The sequence below is a fragment of the Solanum verrucosum genome, unplaced genomic scaffold (genome assembly GCF_900185275.1).
Source record: "Solanum verrucosum unplaced genomic scaffold, falcon-dt-bn FXZP01000183.1, whole genome shotgun sequence".
Lineage (NCBI taxonomy): Eukaryota > Viridiplantae > Streptophyta > Magnoliopsida > Solanales > Solanaceae > Solanum > Solanum verrucosum.
In genome coordinates, this window is record NW_026020430.1 from 3,076,453 (window position 1) to 3,100,269 (window position 23,817).

At 31.4% G+C, this 23,817-nt stretch overlaps 2 protein-coding genes across 2 annotated transcripts; both read right to left on the reverse strand.

Annotated features, from left to right (window-relative positions):
- Positions 1–1,313: 1,313 nt before the first annotated feature.
- Positions 1,314–4,446, reverse strand: LOC125807321 (uncharacterized). The gene is made up of 3 exons (XM_049487018.1): positions 3,901–4,446; positions 3,130–3,297; positions 1,314–2,978 (listed from the first exon to the last, which is right to left on the reverse strand). Exons 1-3 carry the CDS (start codon positions 4,444–4,446, stop codon positions 1,314–1,316), a joined length of 2,379 nt encoding a protein of 792 aa, XP_049342975.1.
- A 13,977-nt stretch (positions 4,447–18,423) lies between these two features.
- Positions 18,424–23,765, reverse strand: LOC125807335 (uncharacterized). Its single transcript, XM_049487032.1, has 7 exons — positions 23,603–23,765; positions 22,370–22,904; positions 21,777–21,949; positions 21,194–21,298; positions 19,820–20,076; positions 19,077–19,297; positions 18,424–18,941 (listed from the first exon to the last, which is right to left on the reverse strand). The coding sequence occupies exons 2-7, from the start codon at positions 22,712–22,714 to the stop codon at positions 18,564–18,566; spliced, it is 1,479 nt and encodes a 492-aa protein (XP_049342989.1). The 5' UTR covers positions 22,715–22,904; positions 23,603–23,765; the 3' UTR covers positions 18,424–18,563.
- Positions 23,766–23,817: the final 52 nt, after the last annotated feature.

A 23,817-nucleotide genomic window follows, 5' to 3' on the forward strand; every position in this document is an offset into this window, starting at 1 on the left:
GGTCTACATGAGTGAGGATGAAGATGAAGTGACTTGAAAGAAGAAAAGGACGTAATTAATATGAATTGTCACTTATGAAACTTATTTTTCTTATTTTCACCTTCAAAAGTTATATTTTTTTTTTTTTTAAAGAACTATTGAAAAAAAATCAAAATATTTGACAAACCACGTATGAGAAAAGTAGTTTACTCATTTTTTTTAAGAAAATTATTTTCTACTGAAAAAAAAATCAAAATATTTGACAAACCACGTATGAGAAAAGTAGTTTACTCATGATATGTAATTGTGATGGGATGATGGAGTAACATGCACCGCCAAAACGTACAAGTTGAAATGTACTTTGAACTTTGAGACTTCAATTAAAAAGGTTAATATCTGCATGCCTAGAGAGGGACCCATATGCAGCCACCACTTAATATGGAGTATCTCTTTTTCAAACTTTGCTGCTCAGCGAGACATGCATAAACACATCTATATATCCCCCAACCACATCCCAAAGGCCAAATCTCCCCCAAACCAAAGATTTGCGTCATTAATATATTTAATTACCCTTCTATTTTTTATTTTTTTTCCCACCCGGTGTTCGAAGCCCACATTGGAACTCCGACTAAATTTGGATCGCGCTCTGCAGGGCCCATTCAGGGGTGACACTCCCAATAGGATTTTCTCCATACACAGGACACTCCCATCATTGCACCACAACTCATGTTGGTAATTACCTTTCTATTTTAACATCATATATAAAGTACTGGAATATTCTGTTATATTATTTGTAATGTCTTTGAGTAACTATTTAAGCGAAATAGTTTGGATATTATTGTTGAAATAATTTAGGTACATGGTTAAAATAATTAGTAAAAAATATAATGAGAGAACATATTTGTTCTACAAAAGAATTGTAACATTTTTGAGTAAGTGCACATGATAATTTCAACTATTTTTGTTCTCTAAATAAATAGAGACATTAATTACTTCATAAATGTGTCGCTTTTAATTCAACTGATAATAGACTTGTTGTATTCCAAGGAGCTAACCCATAGATAAACAATCACTCTTTTGAGATATTGATAATATCATGCCTCAACCCTTCCCATTCTCTTCGCTTACTTTGTAACAAATTCAAATAATGTCCCATGATTGAAGCATGAGCTCTTGTGTCTAGTTATATGTAAGATGAAACATATAACTAGTTATAAATAGTACAATAAATTATTCATATAGTTATAAATAGTACAGTAAATTATTTTCTCAATTTATAATTACAAAATATAATATCTTCAACTTCAAGTATCATTAATGTAGTATCTTTTACACTAATTAGCTACAATAATATTTGCTAAAGCCCTTACTTTACAAGAAATATCATTCAAATTAACATGGCTTGAAGGATTCTCCCATTGTACAACTTCTTTTATTGCCTTCTCAATCTCTTTTGTTTCCTTCACAAGTCCATCCATGCAGAAACCCAATGCACTCAAACTTAATACAACTTGACCCTTCAACTCCTCACCATTGACAATTTGGTCCACAAACTCTTTCGAATGTTCAAAATAAGACCTCAAGTTTTCATCAATCTCCTCTTCACTTGCATACCTTATTATATTACAATAACTACTACTTTGTGATGTTCCTAATTCAACATCAACTGAAAGTTTCCTCTTCTCAAATTCCTTATCAAGTATTTCAAGTGATTTGACCAAACTAACCTCCTCAAAACACTTCATTGAAGAGCCAACAAAATCTTTGAATAGCTTGATATCACCATCTAGCTTATGTACAAAATTGTCAATTGATCCTCCTGATTCTTGTTCAAGTAACATAAAAGCTTGTGACCCAAAATGTAAATACTCCAACATTTTTGTTAATGACCCCATGAGTTTACGATAACAAACGCTATGAAATGGTACAAACCAAAAATTTGGCTCTGCCTCTGCTTCCGCAATAAATTTCCCCATCTCAATTATGTGCGATTTCAATTTATTTTGACTTTCCACTAAATTTCCAATTGATCCAAAGCTTATCGACGAAATAGACTCATTCAAGATTTCAAAACTCTTGGAAAGTTGCAATTTTGCTAATGTAGTAGCTCTTGTAGGCTGTAACAAAATTTCCACTATAATAGAACAGGACAATCCAATAAATGTCTCTGTTATTCTTGCTATTGCAAATTCACTTGGTAGACCAAAACCTTTTCTACCAAGAATTAGTAATGCCCCAATTATAGCTGAAAGTCCACCAGCTTGGCCATACATTGTGCTTTGTCTCAAAAAACTGCTGACAATGAACCATGGAAGAAGAGACAAGAATCTAATTTGAACGTATTTTTCGAAGACAAAACATCCTAAAATACCATATATTGTTCCTAAAACAGTCCCCTGTGCCTTAACATTAGCTACTTTGAATGTTGCTTCTCTCGATCCCGCGAGGCTAATGGCAACTGGAAGCCCCGCCCAAAATCCATTGTCCTTACTGTAGATTGATCCAAAATATATAGCTAGGCCTAATGAAAGTGAACATTTGAAAGCTGCCATAAACCTTTTGTTACTTTTGGTAATTGACAAGTAATTTTGAAAGAGCCCTTGTTGATTTTGTTGCTTGGGATTAGTGGAAGATGGTGAATTGGTAATTGGCTTGTTTAATAATAGGTTCAAGCAAAATAAAAAGAATAAAGAGGGAAGATCTTTTTTTGTTGGTTGAAGTGTTTGGAAGAACTTTTGGGTATTTTCTTGATTTGACTCTGGCACAGTTGCTGATGACTCAAGAGAAATGTTGTTGACTTGCTTTGGTATGTGGTCACCAAGCATATGTAGAACAGATTTTTGGTCTGAGTTAAGAATTTCAACAGGAAATGAAGGAGAATTATCTAAGGCAATTTCCATTCCTCTTAAAGGTGTTTGAACATCTTCAAATCTGCTTCCAGGGTTCTCTCCATATGGTCTTAAAAACTTGAATGGAAATCTTTCCCACTTCATGCTTTCCTGTATAATAAACGGATATTAGGAAACTATTCACTAACATGTCGTAGTAGGTTACACGCAGCTATCTTTTTAGGTGACTTGATTGTGTAAATTCTTTTATACTGTCAGTATATAGAAGTTAAATAACATGTCAATATTTCATGGGACTTACTTGTTTGGTTTTAATGCCCTGGAGGAGTTTGGATCCTGTTTTGACTAAAGACTTGGCTTGGGAAATGAAAGCAAGTGCACAACTGTTGTCTTCAGCAGTAAATGCCTTCACAAACAAGTTAAACCTCTCAGAAGCATTTTCAGCAAAGAGCTTGCAGTTCTGTTTCACCTGAAAACAAATAGTAACAATCTGGTTAATTATTAAAATCATTGCTAGTGGAAATATTCTACTTCCTCTGTAATTAGTTATTGTTGAAAAATTGTAATTGTCTGAGGGTTCGAGTTACATGCATTATATGTTCAACAAATTTGCGAGATGAAAACCTTATATTAGTAGCTAGTTGTAGTCTATACCACGATTCACCTAGTTAGCGGTCAATGGATTAAGTAGGTGAAAAAATCATAGAAGAGATTAGCATTCAAAAATGTTAGGCAGTCATTTTTTTTCCATTTTCCTAACTCTGATAGAAAGAATTACTAGGTATCGATCTAGAGAGGGATAACTAAAAAGTTCCTGGTGGAATAGTTACGGTCCCACAACTATAAATAAATTTATGTGTATGTATATATGTACACACAAACACATCCACCCGTTTAGTAGGAAAGGTGCATGCTTAATGTTTGAAAATGTGAGGAGTACTATAATGCGTTACACCATGAAATGCATGTTATGACAAAAGGTGGTACTTAATTAAAGTGTACCAACTTGATGTATAGAGCACTACTATTTTATTATCAAACAAACCATGCACGAGAAATCAAGAGTTTTCACCTCACAACAAGCCACGCATGGATAGGGAAAAATCAAGGCCAAAACACATGCCACAACTCCAAGCCCTGTGCTAGCCGCAACATGAACTGGATGCATAATAGTTTCCGTTTGGCCGCCATTAATATAAGCTATGACATAAACAAGAACAATTTGGCCTAGCGCGATGCGCTTCGCTATCAAGTGAGTATTTTCAGGCAGAACTACCACGAACGCGCTCAGAGCCACTGCTATCGCGGTGGTCCCGGCAGTGAGTCGGGCCGGGCCGATTAACCAAAGGCTTAGGATAGCGGGACAAACGCCCTGAATGGTAGCGTAAAGTGCAAGCCAGCAACCACGAAATGTGTCACCTAAAGTTGCATCGGTCACAACTAGTATAACCGTAACGTAGGAAAAAGCTGGGAATGCGACTTGCTTCTTGATATATTGTGGACCAAAAAGGGTTGCAACACCAACTATGGTGCAAGCCAAGGCGGTTCGAAGGGCGGATGCTAGGCAAGTCCGCCACATGGCTCGAGCTCGGCTGGATTCAAAGGATGGTGTTGCCATTGTGAATATCGTTTTTATTTTTGGGCACGTCTTAGCTATGAGATTTTAGCTAAGGCTCGTGTTGCGTCCCTTTAGTCTCAATGAGAATGAGAAAAAAGTGGGATGTGCAGTTTAGAGGTATGAGTGGAGTGTTTTATAGAAGAAATTTGATTTGTAGAGAAGCACGTGAGACTTTAGAAGGACCCACACATGAGAATGGGGCCAGTGAGTGGCCACTACACCACCAAGAATATACCCAATATTCAAATATAGCTTTTCACTTTGAAAATAGAAACTTTTTTTTAAAAAAAATTCACCATCAAACCCATTTGGAGGTAGCGCAGGTTTTTAAATGATCGAGTGAACAATGAAAATACGTAGAAAATAGTTTAAAAATACTTCCTTGAATATTACTTATGCACAGTGGCGGCTCTACACCTTTCATAAAAAAGCAATTACCTTAGGCCCCAAATTTTGGGGTGGCCTCATTATTTTAAAAAAATTAATAGATTATACATATTTTTTTTTAAAAATATAGAGTATTATTCGAAGAAAATATAAACTTTTCATAAAAGAGCAAAGAAGTAATAGAAGTTTGACAAATTATGAATACTATGTCTCAAGAAAGATCAAATAATTGGCTATAACAAACTTCATAAAAAATATATATTCGAATTTAAGGCCTCCATTCGGATTTGACTTTAGGACACCAATTTATTAGAGCCGCCCTGCAGTTATGCAATGCGGTATTTAGCAATAACACTTTTGATCTGTCCGTTAGGGATAAATTTTGATATTAATCCTTTTTGATAAATGATTAATCTTATTTAATCTTTGCTGGACTTTTGATTATTAATTGTTTCACTACTTAATTACCTATGTGTTTTGTTAAATTTGTACTACTATATGTTCTCTTTCTAGATTTCATGGTTTTGTATATAGTCCTAAGATAATTCAAATATAACATATTTAATATGAAGGAAAAAATATATTTTAATTGGTGCGTGGGCAATTTTGATTTTTTGGGGGTCCCAACATTGGGTGAGATAGGTCCTTCTCTAATACCATGTTAAATTAGGTCTTAGGCCTAACACACATCTCAAAAGCTAGCTCAAAGGGAGGAGGATTGTACAAGCCTTATAAGGAGTTCACTCATCTCATTAACCACCAATGTGGGACTTTTGTCATTGTTTAAATTGAGGCCCAAAAATAAAAATGTACCAATATTTGTAGGACCAAATGTGCTATTTTCCCTTTTATTTTATGCTAATAGGTAGCACAAAAAAAACACAAAAATTATACAGAAATGGAGTAATTCCTACTTTTCATTTAAATTCAAGCTGGAAAGACATAAAAAATAATTTTGGAGAAGACATTACCATGTAAATAATGATAATTCATGGATTTAATTAGATCATTTAATATTTTATATGGCCCCTACCAGTATATCCCTCAGTAAGTATACCGTACAAGTGAAATGGTACTTGCAATTGTGAATATTTGCAATTGAAAGCTTCGATAGTAATGATGTTACAAGAATCTCCATTAACAACAGTTGCCATCACTAGCAACTAATTATTCATTTCCCATTATATAGTGTGCTGCCTGGTATCGTAAACAAAAATAAAAAAAGAGATAAATAATCAATAACACGTATGAATTATTATTTTTCCCGCGAATTTCACATCCTAACTACAGTTAATTTGTTTTTATGAATTATCATCATATATGTATTTAAACATGACACTTGATTGAGAACAAATGATAGTTGACTTAGTCAGCTTTGAGAAGGAGTTCGGAGCCAAAAGAACAATTTTTTTCTTCCAAAATGCATAAAGAACACTCAATTTTCTTTTAACCAAAAGGGACAATTCAATGGTGAGGGAGCGAGATATATTGTGAACAATAGTTAACTGTGTAAAAATTTATGATTTCGCTGCACAATTATTTGTAGAAAACATATTGGAGGAACAGAACATTTAATATTTATACACTAACACTATCGTTTGGTAGAGTGTATAAGAACAATGCAAAATAGAATGCATTAATAATGCTTGCATTAGTAGTGTTTGCATTAGTAATGCATGTATTAGTTATGCAAGCATTATTTCCTATACATTACTTGGTTTGATGTATTAGAAATAAGCATAATTTCTATTGAAAAATTTATGTTTACAAAAATACTCTTCACACTTTATTTATTTGTACACTTCCTTTGCAACAAAGTTCTTTGCTAAAACACCAAAAAAGAAATCTTTGCTAAAACATCTTCTTCTTCTTATTATTTTTTTCAAAAATAAGATTAAATAGTTGTACTATTGCGTCAATTTTTTTTTGTGAAAAGTTGGCAAAGAATTTTTTTTATCAAATTTATCGTCACAAATCACAATAGTAAATTTTTTTATTAAATTGAATTGAAATTAGATTATTTTTTTTTAAAAAAAAAGATACTTAAGAGGTCATAAAGCCTATTAAGACACCAACAGATTTAAAAGACACTAAAAAGCAAATAAAAATAAAAATAAAAACTTATGACAACAAAGAAAATGAAAAGGCTTTAAGGGTAATTTTGTAATTATCTAATCTAATGCAAGTGTTAAAATGCTATGTATTACTAATACCTAGAATTCATTGGTATTAGTAATACACAACTTTATACACAATAGAGTGTATAACTAGCATTAGTTATACATGACATGAAAACATGTACCAAACAAGGTACTACTAATACACACACCTAATACACGCATTATATTTTCTAATACACTCTACCAAACGACCATCAATGACCTTAGATATTCAGGTATAACCTTCTCCCTTTGTCTCTAATTACTTGTCCACTTTTCCTTTTTTAGTTGTCTCTAATTACTTGTCCATTTTGACAAATAAAAAAAGAACAACTTTTTTTACCTATTATACCATCAATTAATTACTTTGAAAAATGTAGAACTTCTTGAAAATCTTAAGTTTTTAATGCATCTACTTCATAATTAATAGGGGTAAAATGGTAAACTCACTATGTCAATAATTATTTTCTTAATATGTGTGTCAATTCAAGAGTAGACAGGTAATTACAGACAGAGAGAGTATTAAACCAAAGTTACGTTATTGTGCTACTTCCTCCGTTCAACAATAGTTGTCCACTATACTAAAAATAGTTGTCCAATTTAGAAAATCAAGAGACAATTTACCTTTTGTGTCTATTTTACTCTTGTTATTAAATACTCTTTATCATCTACATTCTCAAAACATTAAATTTAATAAAGTCAAAGGAAATATTGTACCCCTATTATTTATTGTTTCTTAAAGGGTGTGTCAAATCAATAGTGGACAACTATTGTTGGAAAGAGAGTATTAATTAAGGCTCGTTAGTCTTGTTGTATAAGAAAATATAATTTTGGCATAAATATTTACAATATTAATGCGTTTTTTGACATCAAGTGCAAAACTCTTCATCACAAAAAATAATAATTTCGTTAATATATACGTAGCATCATGATTGTATTTGTTGTTTATTAATGTTGGTATGTATAATATTTCATCACTTTGAAATCACGTTGCTATGTATAATATTAACGAAAATTTGTTTTTTTTTTTTGTGATGAAGAGTTTTACATTTGAAGTAAAAAAAAACATATCTCATTGATTGTGTAGCGAGATCATCGTTTTTTTTAAGTTGTTAACGAAATTACAAAATATCTCGCCCCCTTTTCAGCGAATTGTCTTTTTAGGTTAATTTTTTTTTATGTGACCCTTTATGCATTTTGGAGAAAAAAATAATCCTTTTGACTTTGAATACTCTGCGAAGTTATAATACATAAACAGTGACGATTTAGATTTTTTTTAAATTGATAATTGAGAGGTAAAATTAGCTAAATAATAATAGTAATAACTCAGATGCGTTTTCAATCCTTTTAAGTCAAGTAAAATCATGATAGGACAACAAAGCAATTGTACAAATTTTATCTCCATTGAGAGAACACTAGTACATTCATTTTGTACTTTTTTATTCGTCTTGCTCCGAGATATTTTGCTAGGGACAGCACTTTAATTAAAACTTCCTTTTTTTGTACATTTCTTAATATCTTTCTTTTGTGCATATATATATATATATCGATTTCACTAATCTTGATTTTTCTAATAACTTTTGGATTTTCATCTAATCAACTACTGTGGAGAAAGTTCATTAATAGTATCTTGTAGAAATATAATATCTTTGCTTCTCTAAGCTATTGTAATTCTAAATTAAATATCTTATTAGTAATTATCTTTGCATAATTATTACTCTACTTAAGAGCACATCAAAAGAAGGTTCGTTCTTTTTGAATAAGACAAATATAGAGATTTTAAAGCTATACTTTAAAGACTACGACAGTATGATTAAGAATTTTTTACTAATATTCTATCTTGATCTCAATTATCTCCTAAATCTTTCAACTAATTAGAGTTTTATGTTAATTGGTTGTTATTTGTTAACATTAAAATCACATGGGCTAGCTTAATTATTGTAATTGCACAACGTCCTAGTACAAACAAAGAAAGATTAGATACAATCTAATTAACATATACTAGTATATATTACGCACTAAGCACAACCAAAGATTAAAATCATTATTCTGCACTTTAATTACTGATCATGATCAAAATAAATATTATCCGCTAAATTAATTAAACAAAATATGCCAAACATGAAACAATTTTACCATTGGACTTAAAGGGGTCAGATAAATGTGCTAATCACCCAATTAATTGGTAATTAAAAGGAAGAGATCAATTAAACTAAGATTGTCATATTCAACATTTTCTCAATATTTTAATAAAAGCAATTTGTATATGTGTGTAAAATAAGAGTGGTTTACCCTATAGGACTTCCACTATATTAATAAGTTAGGTTATATGCTGCTTAATTGAGTCTATGAAATGATCTTTGAAGACAGGAAAGGGTCAAATAAAGATTAGGCAAATTAATTAATTATAACTCCCAGAATATTAGTAGTATTAGCTTTTTAAAACATCACACCATGGTAGTTAAAACAAAAGTTATACATCGTATTCTTCCTATATTTTTTTTTTTTATTTTTTCGTGGATAGAATTTTATAACTATTATATAAAATATTGTTAGAAAACTCAAAGAAATTCCAACAATTAATGTGTATGTGCCAAGTAACGACTTCATTGTATAAAGCAAAGAGTTTGTTTAATCTTCTGCTACGTCATGACAGTTTTTTTTTATAAAAAAAAAAAGAAAAAAGAAAAATAAAGGTATTTTGAAGTGGTTTATAAAGTTTTATTTAGCGTTAGAACTTAGAATACATATGAATTTACTTTAAAATATTATAGGGATAATTCATAGACCTTCCATTATATTTGGCTTCATAACACTATTTTTTATTAATTATAATATTATGCGTTTATCTCTCTTATTTTAATTCTTTTGTAATACTTTGTTAATCTATTTATTTTAATTCTAAAAATTCTTTACACTAATAATTAGTCATAATTTAATCTTTAATTTTTAAAACTATTTATTACAGAAAAAAATTTAATAAAGAAAGTAAACTTAATATTATAAATCACATGAAAAGTTTTTAGTGTTAAGAAGCCAAACTAAATAGAAGGTCTCTGAAATTATATTAATATAATATATTAAGATTTTATATAGGGACAAGGTGCGGTTATAGCTCATGTAATATAAGCTTTATTAAATTGGTGGAGAATTGCGTTATATAGTGCAAATAGAATAAATTAAGGGGAAAAAAAATTATTAAGGCATATATCAATAGATAGCTACCAACCTTCTTCTAAGAAGCTGACGTCAAAAACAAAAAAAAAGTTTATATAATATGTTTCCCTTGAAATTGGTATATGCCAGCTTAATAGTAATTATTTTATGATTTTAATGGTAAGTTCCCATGCAACTCTATTGATAATTAATAAACTATAGCTAAAGTTAATTTCTTTTTTTTTCTTCCAAATTCTTTTGTCTACATAAGAAAATTGCGTACAATTCTTTGTCGCATTGATGTATGTGTCTAAATATGATTACAGTGCTGTATTATATGCATAATTTACTAGGTTTTGTTTTGTGATTTATTGACAATGTATTATATGAAAAGCCTTATATTTCTCTCATGTTTCCCCAAAAATGACAAAAGCTGATATATGATTAAATTTAGCAGGACAATGCAACATAGATAAATGAAGTCATATATTATTCGATTTTGTTGTCCTGTTAAGGCTATAAGCTCAAAGATTTTGAAATCTACGAAGAATGTTGCGTATTGATTTGCATCTCGATTAAATTCAAATTCGTGCCTTACATAATTTATTTATGTGGTCGGCACTCCCAATATAATATTTTTTATTCCTGTGAGCTTGAAGTCTAAATCTCTGATTAAAGATGGAGGATCTCAATCATTCCATCACAATCCATACTGATATTACTACAACAGTTGCATCTAGTAAATATGACTTAACACCCTTTAGATTAGAGCTCTCTAAGACTTCTATTTTCCGAAATTGAATTTGTCCTGCTTGATGATGACAGATTCATGACATTCCAAAAATTCCACTAACATATAGTATTTCAACAACATAAAAATATCTGTTTAAAAAAAACAAAAGAGATTTTAAAATAATATAATTAGACCATGCAATAGAGAGCTAATTAAAAGCATTTCACTAAGAATATTCAAGAGTATTAAGGTTTAATATATATACATATAAAAATAAGATTGACTATCCCAAACACCCTTGTAATATAACTCATGATCAGTTTCAAACATATTTTTGTGTGTTTTAAAATCAAACACTTACCCCTCTTATACAAATTAAAATACATTAACATAAAACATTATCTATATACTATTGGTGGATATAAATTAAATTTGTTTTGTTAAAAAAAAATTGTAGACTGTAAACATAAATAATACTTATATACACAATTAACCAATCAAATAACTTAAAAAGATAATTGCAGATAACTCTATTTAATATGCATTTCTTGATAAGCAACTTGTTATAACAAAAAATCTGATATACTTGAAAAGATGAGTGAGGCCACTATTATTCACTATGTTTCTTCTGATATGATGCATACCAAATTGTTCGCGACTTCATTCCATTTCATACGGAAGCGAAATTAAAATAAAGAACCATCGACTCGAATCGTAATTGATAAGTCAATCATAAAATTGATTTATTAAATTATTGGATTAATGGTTGGTGAACACCAATCGATTAATATTTTATAGTTAACGATTTATTGATGCGGAAACGGATTATTCAATTTCTTTATTGGGTATATCGTTAACCCATTAAGAATTATCATTGTTGCATTTTTACGTATATTTCTTAAATAAATACCTGTGTGCATGCATCCTCAAAATTTAGACTTTCATAATTTTTCACTATGATTTACAATTATAGAATTATCAGCTTAAGTAGAGCAAAAACATTATTTTGTTTAATTGGAGATTAATATAATTAGTGAGTGAAAGTGAAAGAATTGAGGTAATACACTGTTTGATAATCGCCCGTTAATTACTAATCCAATATCAAATCAACCAATAACTTACTAGTTAAGTAACGGATTAAGATATTTAAAAATTAACATCCAATAAATCAAACTGTTAAACATAATTATCTATCTGAATTCCGATCCGTCTAGTTAATGAGCAACCCTATATACCATCTACCAGAAAAGGAAATTAAGAGAGTGAAGATAAAAGATAGTGGAGCAAAAGTGAGTGTCATTTTTGCACTAGAAAACAAAAGAAGAAAAAAGGACAAAACTAAAAGAAATATCACTTTTCTTTTATAGCATATAATATAATATAATATAATATAATATAATGCGTTTTTCATGAACATACTACAAATAGTTTTACCAAACAAAAAAACAACACTCCCTGCAAGTAGCTATGCGCATGAGAAATATATTTTAATTTTATTAATATACGTACTATTTGATTTTGCAAATAGAAAAGTAGAAATTTTTGATAAACTGACCCTTCTTAATTTCAGCAGATAACGTACATTATATTATACAGTCCAATAGAATTGATGACTTATTTAGTGACTTTTGTGGCACTAGATAATAGGACTATATATTGCTCGATCAAAGTCCTAGAAAAAATGATTATGCTAGAGACGTAAATTTTAATTAAGATCCTTTCGACTAAGCTGAGAGAATTGATCTCTTTTATCCTCTTTCGTTTTCTTAAATAAAGGAACGATTAATTAAATAAAAGATTCGTACTATAATTTATATCTCGTTATGATCTGAGTGATGAATGGAAAAAATATACCACACATCGGTAAGAGATGATATTTTTGGACTTCATCTAAGGCTTGATAGTACTAATCAACCCTTTGAGCTGGATTTGGAGGTTAAGTTAGACTTGGTCCATTTCTTTATCAATGAGAGAATCTTTTTTTTTTTTTTTGTGATTTTTGACGTCAATAAATTATGTTTCTTTGGAGAAGTGCAGGATATTGATTCCTCATTTTATTTATGATGTCAGACTGGAATTAACATTAATTAACTTTCTAATCATTTGTTAACATAGGAGAATTATATTTTTTATTTTGAAAAAAGAGGCTTAATTAGATCATCATATTTATAAAGTAAAAATTAAATAATATATATGCATTTAGAAACAGCAAAAATAATAAATATTTTTTTTTGTGAGCACGATGGTGACATACGAAGTTAGGACATTGCAAATGGAAAATATTGGTGGTCGCACTTCAAATGCAATATTGTCCGATTAGTGGCCGGAACTTGATGAGGATGCAACTAAACACCAATAAAATAAACTATTCACCTTTTTTTCCTTTTTCTTTTGAATTTTTTTTTTAATAAACTATTTTATTATACAATAAGAAATTAAAAATAAAAATAAAAATGAAAATGAAAAGTTAGGTTTTGTATGATGGAAGGAAGATTATAGCCTATCAATACAGTGAAAGGTCACCAAGTTAATTCATTAGTACTTCTTGACTTTTGTTAATTTTCTTGATGAATGAGAAAATCTTAGTGCATGGTTGGTAAGCACCAATATTTGAATATTCTTTGACATTAGCCACCTTATAACTTTTTATCTTTTAATTTCTTTTGCATTTTAGTACTACACGAACATTCTTAACTACTTCAAAGTTATTAGTGTAATTAATTAAAGTGTCTTGAATTGAAATGGAAGCGCCACCTTCAACCCTCATAGGCCAAAACATGATAAACCAAATTGGAGGAATTGCGTTTCAAAATTCTTAAAATGTGTAATTCGATACGTATTGGAGTCAATCAAAGTGGATGACCTTCCACTTACGCAAAATATGCTCAAAAATCTGCGTCATAATATACGATATTATATTTGAAGTTTCAACTTAAACATTGATTTTATCGAGACAATGATCTATCGAAAATAATGTCTAGTCTACCTGCAAAGGTAAAGATATGATCGGCGTATGTTCTATCCTTTTCAGATCCTATGTACTTGTGGGATTACACTGAATATATCGTTGTTGAACTTAGAAAGCTTTTTTTGAGTCTTGATCAATCTCCCTTTTTCCATTAATCACAAAAAAAAAAAAAAGAGTCTTAAACGAGTATATATATGTGTAAATTTCATATATGACATATATTATAGTACTATTTTCAAGCTATAGCAGCAGATTTAGACTTTCAAGCTATAGCATTAAAAATTTCAGGTTATAACAAATTTACAAAAAAAAAAATGTTTTTATTAATTGGAAAAAACTTTTTAAAAAAAAAGATAAACGAAAATTAAAAAAAAAACGGAATTAGAAATAATAAAGAAAAAAACTGAAAAAATGGAAATAGATGTATTAATTAAATTTGAATTGATTGATGATAATTATTAATTAGCATAAATTTAGGAGATTCAAACTAATTAGAAATATTTGTTTTCCTTAATTCACTCTAATCTGTTAAAATTAATTAAAAAGTCTTATTTTATCCATTTTCAAAAAAACAAAATAAAATCAGATGTAATTGATGTTGTTGCAACATTTAATGATCTCTGTTTTAAATTGTAAGATTTGTTTATTCCAGTATTTATACAGATTGTATACAACTTCATACATCTTTAAAAATACTTAATCCACGTTTGTTAAGACAATATAATTTACAATTAGGTTGTAAATTGTCCAGGATGAAAAAAATGTAAAACAAAAATGTAATTGAGGTTGTTACAAAATACAATTTTCACTATTTTACATTGGCATAATCGTTTATACAAGGTATTTATACATGTTGGATACCAACTTCATTTATTTTTTATTTTTTTATTTTTTTGTGTTAGAATATGAATTTGGATGCCAAAGGTGTACATTTTGGATACCAATTATAAGTCAGAGTTAGTTCATGAACTCTAAATTAGTAGTATGATTTCTTTCTAGTTAATAAGACATTGTAAAATCATAAACTCTAAATGTTGAATCCAATTTGTATGCATTTTGTATATAACTGTTATCCCGAGAATTATTATAGTCAATGTGTAATTTATCTTTAGAATGGTGTATCCATTTGGAATGCAGTCTGTATATAACTAGTATCCTGCGATTACAATAGTCAATCTGTAATTCATATGTAATTGGTATCTTTTTGAAATAAAACAGTGGATATTATATATATCAAATACTTAAAGTTGTAACAAACACAAAAATATCGTCCAAAAGTAAAAAAAAAAAAAAACTTGTAATTCTAAAAAGTCTAAGGTGAACTATCTCAAATTTGATCTCTGTGGTCTTGGTGTGAGATAATTGCTGGTATTCGGAGCATGTTCTTTTGCTATGCGGGGTCCATCAAATTTGCTAGCAACAGTGCCATTTACTTCACTCTCACTGGTCGCGCCATCATCATTCTTTGTTTTTCCATAATGCCATATGATTGTGGCATACCTTTGACGATGGTACTTTGCATCGATATCAACAGAACGCATATTAAAAACTCCATTACTGATGTATTCAACAAATAGACACGTGTACAAACTACAATCACTGAAATTTTTTTGAAAGAAAAATCATTTTATACCACTTTCATACCAATGTTAAAAATGTAAATACATTAATGAAGAAATTGAAAAAGAAACCTTCCTATTAGAAAAAATCCCAATTTCATATAAATATTAGTCATAATTCATACAAAACAGAGTAATGTAACAATTCATACCATTTGCATACCAATTTACAACTCATACCATTGGGCTACTGATATCAAACCAATTTCATACCAATGTCAAAACACAATTCATACCATTTGCATACCAATATCATATCACATTTAATATAATATCCCAAAATCATATATTAAAGTCAGATTCATATAAATATTATTCACATTTCGTATAAGTTTCACCCAAACAAAAGTTTCGAAACAACAATAAGCATAATGTGATATTTTTAGCAAAAAAATCACTTATTTGAATAATGTGAAAATAAATTAAATATAATACTTACCCTAATAATTTTTTTTGCCTTTTTTGGATATTCGAATTTCTGATTCCTTCTTTTTTGTTGTTCTTTGTTGATGGTTTTGAAGATTGAGCAATTTCTACATTTGTTGCTTTTTTTCTTTTTTATTTCACTAACAAAATCAGAATTCGATTCAAAAGGGGTTTCTACAATTTTCCCTTTCCTCTTCTTTCCCTTTTGATTTGCCGGACTCACCATTTTCTTTGCTTCGTTTTTTTTCTCCTTTTGATCCTTCGACTGAGAGGAACCACAATTTGCAGGAATTTCAACATTCTTCGTGTGTAGATCTCATCCCACCATTAAATCATATAAATGTGGGAGTTCTACTGATTTTCTTTTTGAATGAAAAAGACGAACGTTGAAGATGGTGAGAGAGAAAAAGTTAGTTCTCTGTAAAAGACAAACGTGGGGGTGGGGGTGTGGGATTTACGTGTGGGTAAAAGAGGAAGGTGGGGGTTGCTATGTGAAATCTAGAAAAAAAATCCCTAAAATGGTGTAAGAGATAATGACAATTGATTTTCTAATAGTAATGATCTCCCTAAAATGGTGGAAGAGATAATGACAATTGATTCTCTATTATTAATGTTATTTCTCTTACTTATTAATTATAATGTAATTATAAAAATAATAACTAATTAATTAAATTATAAATTAAAACTAATCTGTTAATATTTGTAATTAAACTGTTATAAGTAGTAATATAAAAAAAGTACATCTAAAGGCTGTAATATTAAGCCTTAAATAGATATATGAGGTGATTTTTCCTATATATATACACGTTCAATGACACTTTAATTTTCATAATTTTTGTTTCTTAAATTCGATTTGTATTGTGTGAATTCATTATGATTTAACAAGTTTTATGTTGACAATCAACCTACCACAACCTTCCTCCTTTATTCGGATTTGGAACTAGCAACATGAGAAAGCTCACAGACAATTTCAAACGAATTCATATTTGTGGTCGTGGCACTAGTATCATGTCAGCTAATGCTTGAAATAGGAGGGAAACATGGGCATGATATTATTCCACCTTATTATGTTGCAACATGCGACTCGACTAGCAAATGAAAAATGTTGAATTACTTCCTTCCAATTTTGAATACTTCCACATTTTAAATGGAAACTTTTCTCACTTCATTTTTCCTAGACATGAATGGTTATTATATGTTTCTTGGGAAAATGATAGCTGAATACCTTTGATATCTAGTTTACAAAATATGTATACAAGTGTAAACATAGTATATCCTTTATACTAATATACATATACATATATACATACCCAGACATTTAATATACACCATATACAACTGAGTATATATGTCTGTGTTTGGCATGGAGAAAAACATTTTCTGACAAATATTTTTTTAATTTTCCTATATTTAATTGGTCAATGTTGGAAAAACATTTTCTCTAGGAAAACGAGTTTCTTATAAATGAGAAACATGACTTTCCTAATGAAAGTAGGGAAAACAAGTTGGATAAGTAACATTCCAAATTTGTTAGATTCATCTTCATCCACCCACCCAATCCCTCCACCTCTGAATCCCCACTTCCCATCCCAACTCCATAGTAATATGCTAGATAATATAAAAATGCTCTTGAGATAATATTTTCTTACTTACGCACCAAACACTAGAAAATAAGTCAAAACACATGTACACCTGTTTTCTAGGAAATCAATTTACATTTTCCTTTGTACCAAACACCCCTTCGATGGATTTGATAAACTAGATATCCGAATCCCGAATGATATATATTGATAACTATCACATGTTTCTTTCAATCCTTTTGGGCTGTGGAAAGTTTTTTCCTTTTGTGGGTTCGGAAATCGGAGGGTTCATTTGAGAGGAGGTTTTTCCTTTGCTTTGGAATACATCTTTGATATATTATTAACTAATCAATTATAAAGAAGAAAAAACCCTTGCACTTCATCAAATCACAAACTAGTAGTTGAACTCATGTTTAATACTCATTGCACTTCATTTTAACTCATTTAATTCCATTCTTTTTTCTTTACGAAGGTTAATTACTTCTGACTTGGTAGATATTTTAAATGCCGTTTCAAATACCATAAAACAATGTAAGGTATACCTCTGTCACCAAACAAGTTGGAATCAACCATATAAATTCTCGCTTCTTCATTTAAGCTCATTTCATATCCTAATCATATATACTTAAATAAAATAAAAGTCCTTCAGTTATATTAAATACAGACACTATAAATTGTGTGAACTAACATAAAGGACACACAAAATTTTATGCCCCTCAGTTCAACTTTCACACACATAAGAGACTGGCATTTCAACTTTCAACATCTTCCTCCATGCGCACCTAAATACAAACAAATGATGGAACCCCAACTGAAAATCAGTCGAATGAATCATTATTCAGCGCACTTGGCAATGCTTAAACCAGCTGAAGATGGTCTTTCCACTACTTTGTTAGCGCATGATTTAAACTGAAGACGTCTAAATTGCAGTTTCAAATGAGAACAATTATTTCACAGAACAAGCACCAAAACATCCCATTCCAGTGGATAGATAATTGCCATTACATTGTGGCCAATAGTAGCTGCCACATGCTATTTTCGATTAGAGTAGACATACAAAGAGAAGTTCTAGAATGTAATATGCTGACCTCAAGGAGGTAAAATGGGACGATTTTCTGGATCAAATATTCCAGCAATTAAAACTATAATAACCCAGAACAAAAGGATACCCACCACAGCCTTTCTTAGGACCCGCTCACAGTTATAATTCGTCGGAATTTCAGTATGTTCACCTGAATGGAGTGGTGCTAGATCCAGTGGATTGTTAATAATCTCGCTTACCTCTGTCTCTTGATGGTCGTCATTCATGCGAGTGTTATGCGTCTTGCTCATGTCAAAGCTTGCACATCTTGAGCATGTGCACTGCCCACCAAGATAAGACGGGAGTGTTTGCAAACACTCAGAAAGAACCTTTTGGTACATTTCCCCTTCAAATCTCAATTTTTGCCGAGTGACCGGTTTGAAAACCTGTATGTTTGTGCAAGAGTAGTTACATTTGAGTTTCCAGAAAAGGAGTTCTATGCAGATCAAGTTGGCCCGACTTCCAATCATAAGAATGGAGCAGGAAAGTGAACAAAATAATAATTAGAGTACAAAGCTTACTTGCACAAAGGTTTGTGCGACAACTCGAACAATAGATGGAAGGCGTATAATTAATAAACAGCCCAGACGGTTGGGGAAGTGATCTTGTAAAAGAGTGGAACAGGATCTCAGCATTTGCATGGGAAGTCTCAGTGGAGATAGTCCTTCACAGTCTACCAAAACAGTAATTTGAGAATTTTGTGGGTCCACCAAATGAAGAACCCCATGCTCCACCTGAGATACTTCATAAAGAAAATATACATTATTTAATAATTTGTCTAACTATGAACTAGCAGCATGGAGAAGCTGATTGATTAAATGTCTAAACTATATCCAACTTGATAGGTATTACTTCCTCTTTTCCAGTTTTCCTTATCATTTTCTCTCATGGTTTTATTTATAGGAGAAGCTTCTTGTCATGCTCTTCTTGGCTTAAGTTCTTACAACAGAGTTATTACTTTGATAAAGTCAAGTATTGCTGCCTCCAATATTGAGTAGTAAAGATAAACAGTAACTCCGGCATTGTTATGTTTCCGACAGAAGAAAGTCTGCAAAGGAAATGCATATATTCAACATAAACAGCTCACAAAAGAGCATAAAATTATTCAGCTGCTGAAAACGAAGTGATATTATCCTATTCTTTGGGTCGATAAACAAAAATCAGATAGAAACTTCAGGAAAGTTATACAACTAACACTGAAGTAAAGAAGGAATCATATAAAAAAAATTAGCCAGACACTAAATGTACAAGTGGAAAAGCATACCAACTGCTTGAGCAAAGCTAGGTCTATCACGAGATGGCAAGCTGATGCACGCTAAGCCAAGACGGACAATGAGGCAAGGTCGATTCTGCACATCATATCCATGCCAAAAGACCATATTTGACCACACTTCAAGTTCTTGTCTGGAAAGAATTCTGTATGTCTCCCTCCAGCGAATTGTTTTCTTCAGTGAAGAAAGTAAGCGAGTAAAATCTCCATCTGCAGCTGTGAAAAATTGATGGAGTTCCTCTTCATCAATTCTGCATAATAACTATTGTGTCATGTTCACTGCAAGAAGAAAAAACAATAAATTTGACATATATCTTTATGCAACAAATTTCTAGTGGCATACACCACTTGAGAAGTTTTTGAATAGAGTGAAAACATTCAAGAGCTTTTAGATCAATCTGATGATTGAAGGGAATGAGAAATGGAAGCTCATATGAAATGAGGACAAAGAAGAAGACAGGTAAAACTGCAGAATGAAACAAATGATGACAGAACACCAGTCTTACTATTCTCGACAACAGCTCAAGCTCCTAGTGAGACTAAAAAAGTTAAAATGCCATCGGATGCATTATCTAGTCAACTACAAAAATTTTCTACATTTATTTGATTTTAATCAGAGGAAGATCGAAGCCCTATGATCAAACTGAATGGAACAAAGCAATCATCCCAAAGCATTTATTGCATTATGAACTGTCAAAAGTGTTAAGAATTCCCAGACCGAAAAAAGGAATGAGAATTTGGTCTCCTTATATGGAGTTGGACAATTCACCTCTCATAAGCTAGCCTTTGGGGTTGAGTTAGGCCCAAGATCCGTACTTACAAAAAGAATATGTACACTACAGCTGAATAAGAAAAATATGTTGGGGTGAAATAGGCTGACACTAACATTCCAAAGCAGTGCAGTTACGTCCAGTACAGATCCAAGTTGTTTTTTCTTGGGCTTACTAGAGGCCGTAAAAGCTTGAACTTTAAAGAATTTGCATAATAAATAAAACTAGGTAAGAATTGGAGATATATAATTAGCTAAAAATGAAGAGGAAAGTGGAGTATTGTTAGAAAGCGGGCTCTAGGATTTCTAAGTAGGTTATAGGTATAGGTATAGGTTGGACATCAAGAGCGACCAAGTCGCCACTCTAGGGTATTGATGGTTTATTATTAGTTTACACAATCATGCTCAATGGATATCTAAAGAAGCTTGAGCACAAACTCTCTCCATTTTCTGTTTCAGACATCCTTACAGTTGAACTCATAGCCTTGCCATTAGTTTAAAACTAGTTATGGAGTGGCACAATTCTACTTTGAACATATAACTCATGATATTAAAAAAAAGTAATGTTCTGTTATAGTTTGTTTTCATAAAAAATATACCTCTCTGGCAAGATAATTCCTTGCTTTTCCAGATCTTTGTAAAGAAGATGCAACCAACTTGCGGAACTAGTGGAAGACAGACTTTGAGAAACTTCATTGCTAACCCTGTAAAGGCATGAAAGTCGTACAACTCATCAACCACCAATTCAGTCTCAAAACCTTGCTCTGAGTTGGGTTAGTTGCTTATATGTCTAGGGATAAATCCAACAACGGTTTATAGAAGTAAATCCAGAACCAATTAAAGAGGAAGCATGTAATTTGAGACATCACATCCTAAATCCCCTATATTAGCCTAAAAATTGGAAAGAAGTTCTAGCATATTATATGATTACACCTGAGTATATCAGAAACATATGAGAGCTATCTTCTATTTCCAACACAAGGAAGCAAGAAAAAAAATGGTCTATCTACATATATTAGTTATCCACTTAATAATTTCTATGGTGTTACAAGTACACTTCAGACGTTTGTTTATTGGACTGGTTGGGTCCTGCTTCAGGTTGAATTATAACTTTTACAGATATAAATTCAGATAGAACTGGTAATTGTTCATTACATATTGAGCAACATAACAAGTTTGTACCTTTCTTTTGGGATAGACTGCTCAGAAGAGACTTCTAGCTGGGAGTCTGAATCAGCATGCAAATCACTGGATACCGGGGAACCTTGAGTGCTATCTGAGGTATCATCATTGAATTCTGAATGATCAGAAAATGCTGTAGCGATAGATAGCACTAGCAGTGGCCGCGATAACATCTAACCATAAAGACATGCTGTAAGTTGGTAATTGTACAACATCCAATGTAGACAGCTATACAATAGACCAATATATATCTATAAAATAGCCCTGTTCAAAAGAGCAATAATCTTTGATTTTAGTTATAAATTAAGTGGATTTAATATGTTTTACAAGCATAAATCTTTATACACGTATAACTCTATCCTATCTTGTGTTGTTTCTCTCGACTTGGTGTATCAACCTACAAATGAAAAGCAGCAGTAGATATTCCCATGTATCAGATGATATAGGATCATATACATTTCTTTCATAATTATGCAAAATTGATGCACCCATTGACACAGGCAAGACAACATTTTCCAGAATGATTGTATGCACCTAGAGGAGTTTACAAGACTCAACACTGGCTCTTCTGAATTTGATAACTGCATACTAACCTGCATGCCTTCAACCAGAACCCTAAAAGGATTCCACCTTTGCATCCACTTAAGTGGCGGGTAGCACACAACTTGCAGAGCTTGTAAGCCAGACCATACAAATGGACATTTGGACCGTGAGATCCTCCGCACAGCCTCCAAGGCAGCAACTTTAACCAGAAAGAAAACTAACTGATTACCACTTCCTCTTCTCTGCTTCCCATATTTTATCAGATCAAACCGTCTTACATTTTCAAAAGAGTTCGATCCAGAAGAAATGATGTGTTGTTTAGATTCATTTTTGGTAGTGATAGCAGTTGTGACCATAGACTTTGTCCCAGGGGTGGGATTAAAGGAGTCTCCCATAAGAACTTGATGAGAGATTGGCACAATAGGTGGAGGAATAAATACTGGATATCAGTCACCCAAAGATACGTAATGGTAAAACAACATCTAGTGGACGCTTAAGGAAATGGAGAAGAAAATGTCGTGGACAAATCTTGGGAGATAACATTGCCTAATCTTTTGAAATAGAGTCCATCTATCCAGCATACCCCTGAAATAAAACATGAAATGGATCACAATTTTCACCGGGAATATATCACATTGACGAGAACTCTAAATCCATACCAAGACCACAACACAACAGCTAAAATCCTACAAGTTAAATTCCCTTTTGCTAACCATCAAAAATACATAAAATAGAAAGACCACTCCAGTTCTCAGTTCATACAACTTTTTGGAAATAGACCATCCTGTTAATATAAAGGAAAACATTATGCTAGTCCTGCATGTCAAAACAATCAATCAACTAAACCTCTATCCACACTAATTGGCATTAGTGACATGAATCCCCTCTATATTCCGCTCTATTCGAGCTAATTTCATACTAATCCTTAGCTGTTATGATCACAAATTCACCACAATAAAGCAATCCACTTTGCTCAAAATCACAACTAAAAAGCCTCGAAAAAAGCAATCTACTTATAACAAAATCAAGTGAAATCAAATTCAAATGCGAAGATTATGATCTATACTGCTGAACGCGCTTCAAATATCTATAACATCGATCTTTTTACACCAATAATCACGTCGAAAAATATGAAAGGAGAAAATGTACAAACATCAAATTCAACATCCCAGACAAATTCGAGAACTGAGAAATCAAAATCATATCATATGAGAGAGGATCAAAAGCAGAACACACTAATTATTGAGCATAAATTGATTCAATTGTACTATAAGAACCATTACCTAGAGAAATATTGGAGCAGAGTATTCTGATTTCCGGATCTCAAATTTTAGAAGGAACTGGATTTCACCTTTGCCTTTTTTCAGTCTGCCCTCAGTTCATAAAAATAGGGAGAAAGAGAGAGAAAAGGAGCTACTTTAATTGCGTTTTGACTATTTTGATGTTCTTTCGATATATTCGATTCGCATTCACGATCATATTTTTTTTTTTTTTGGAG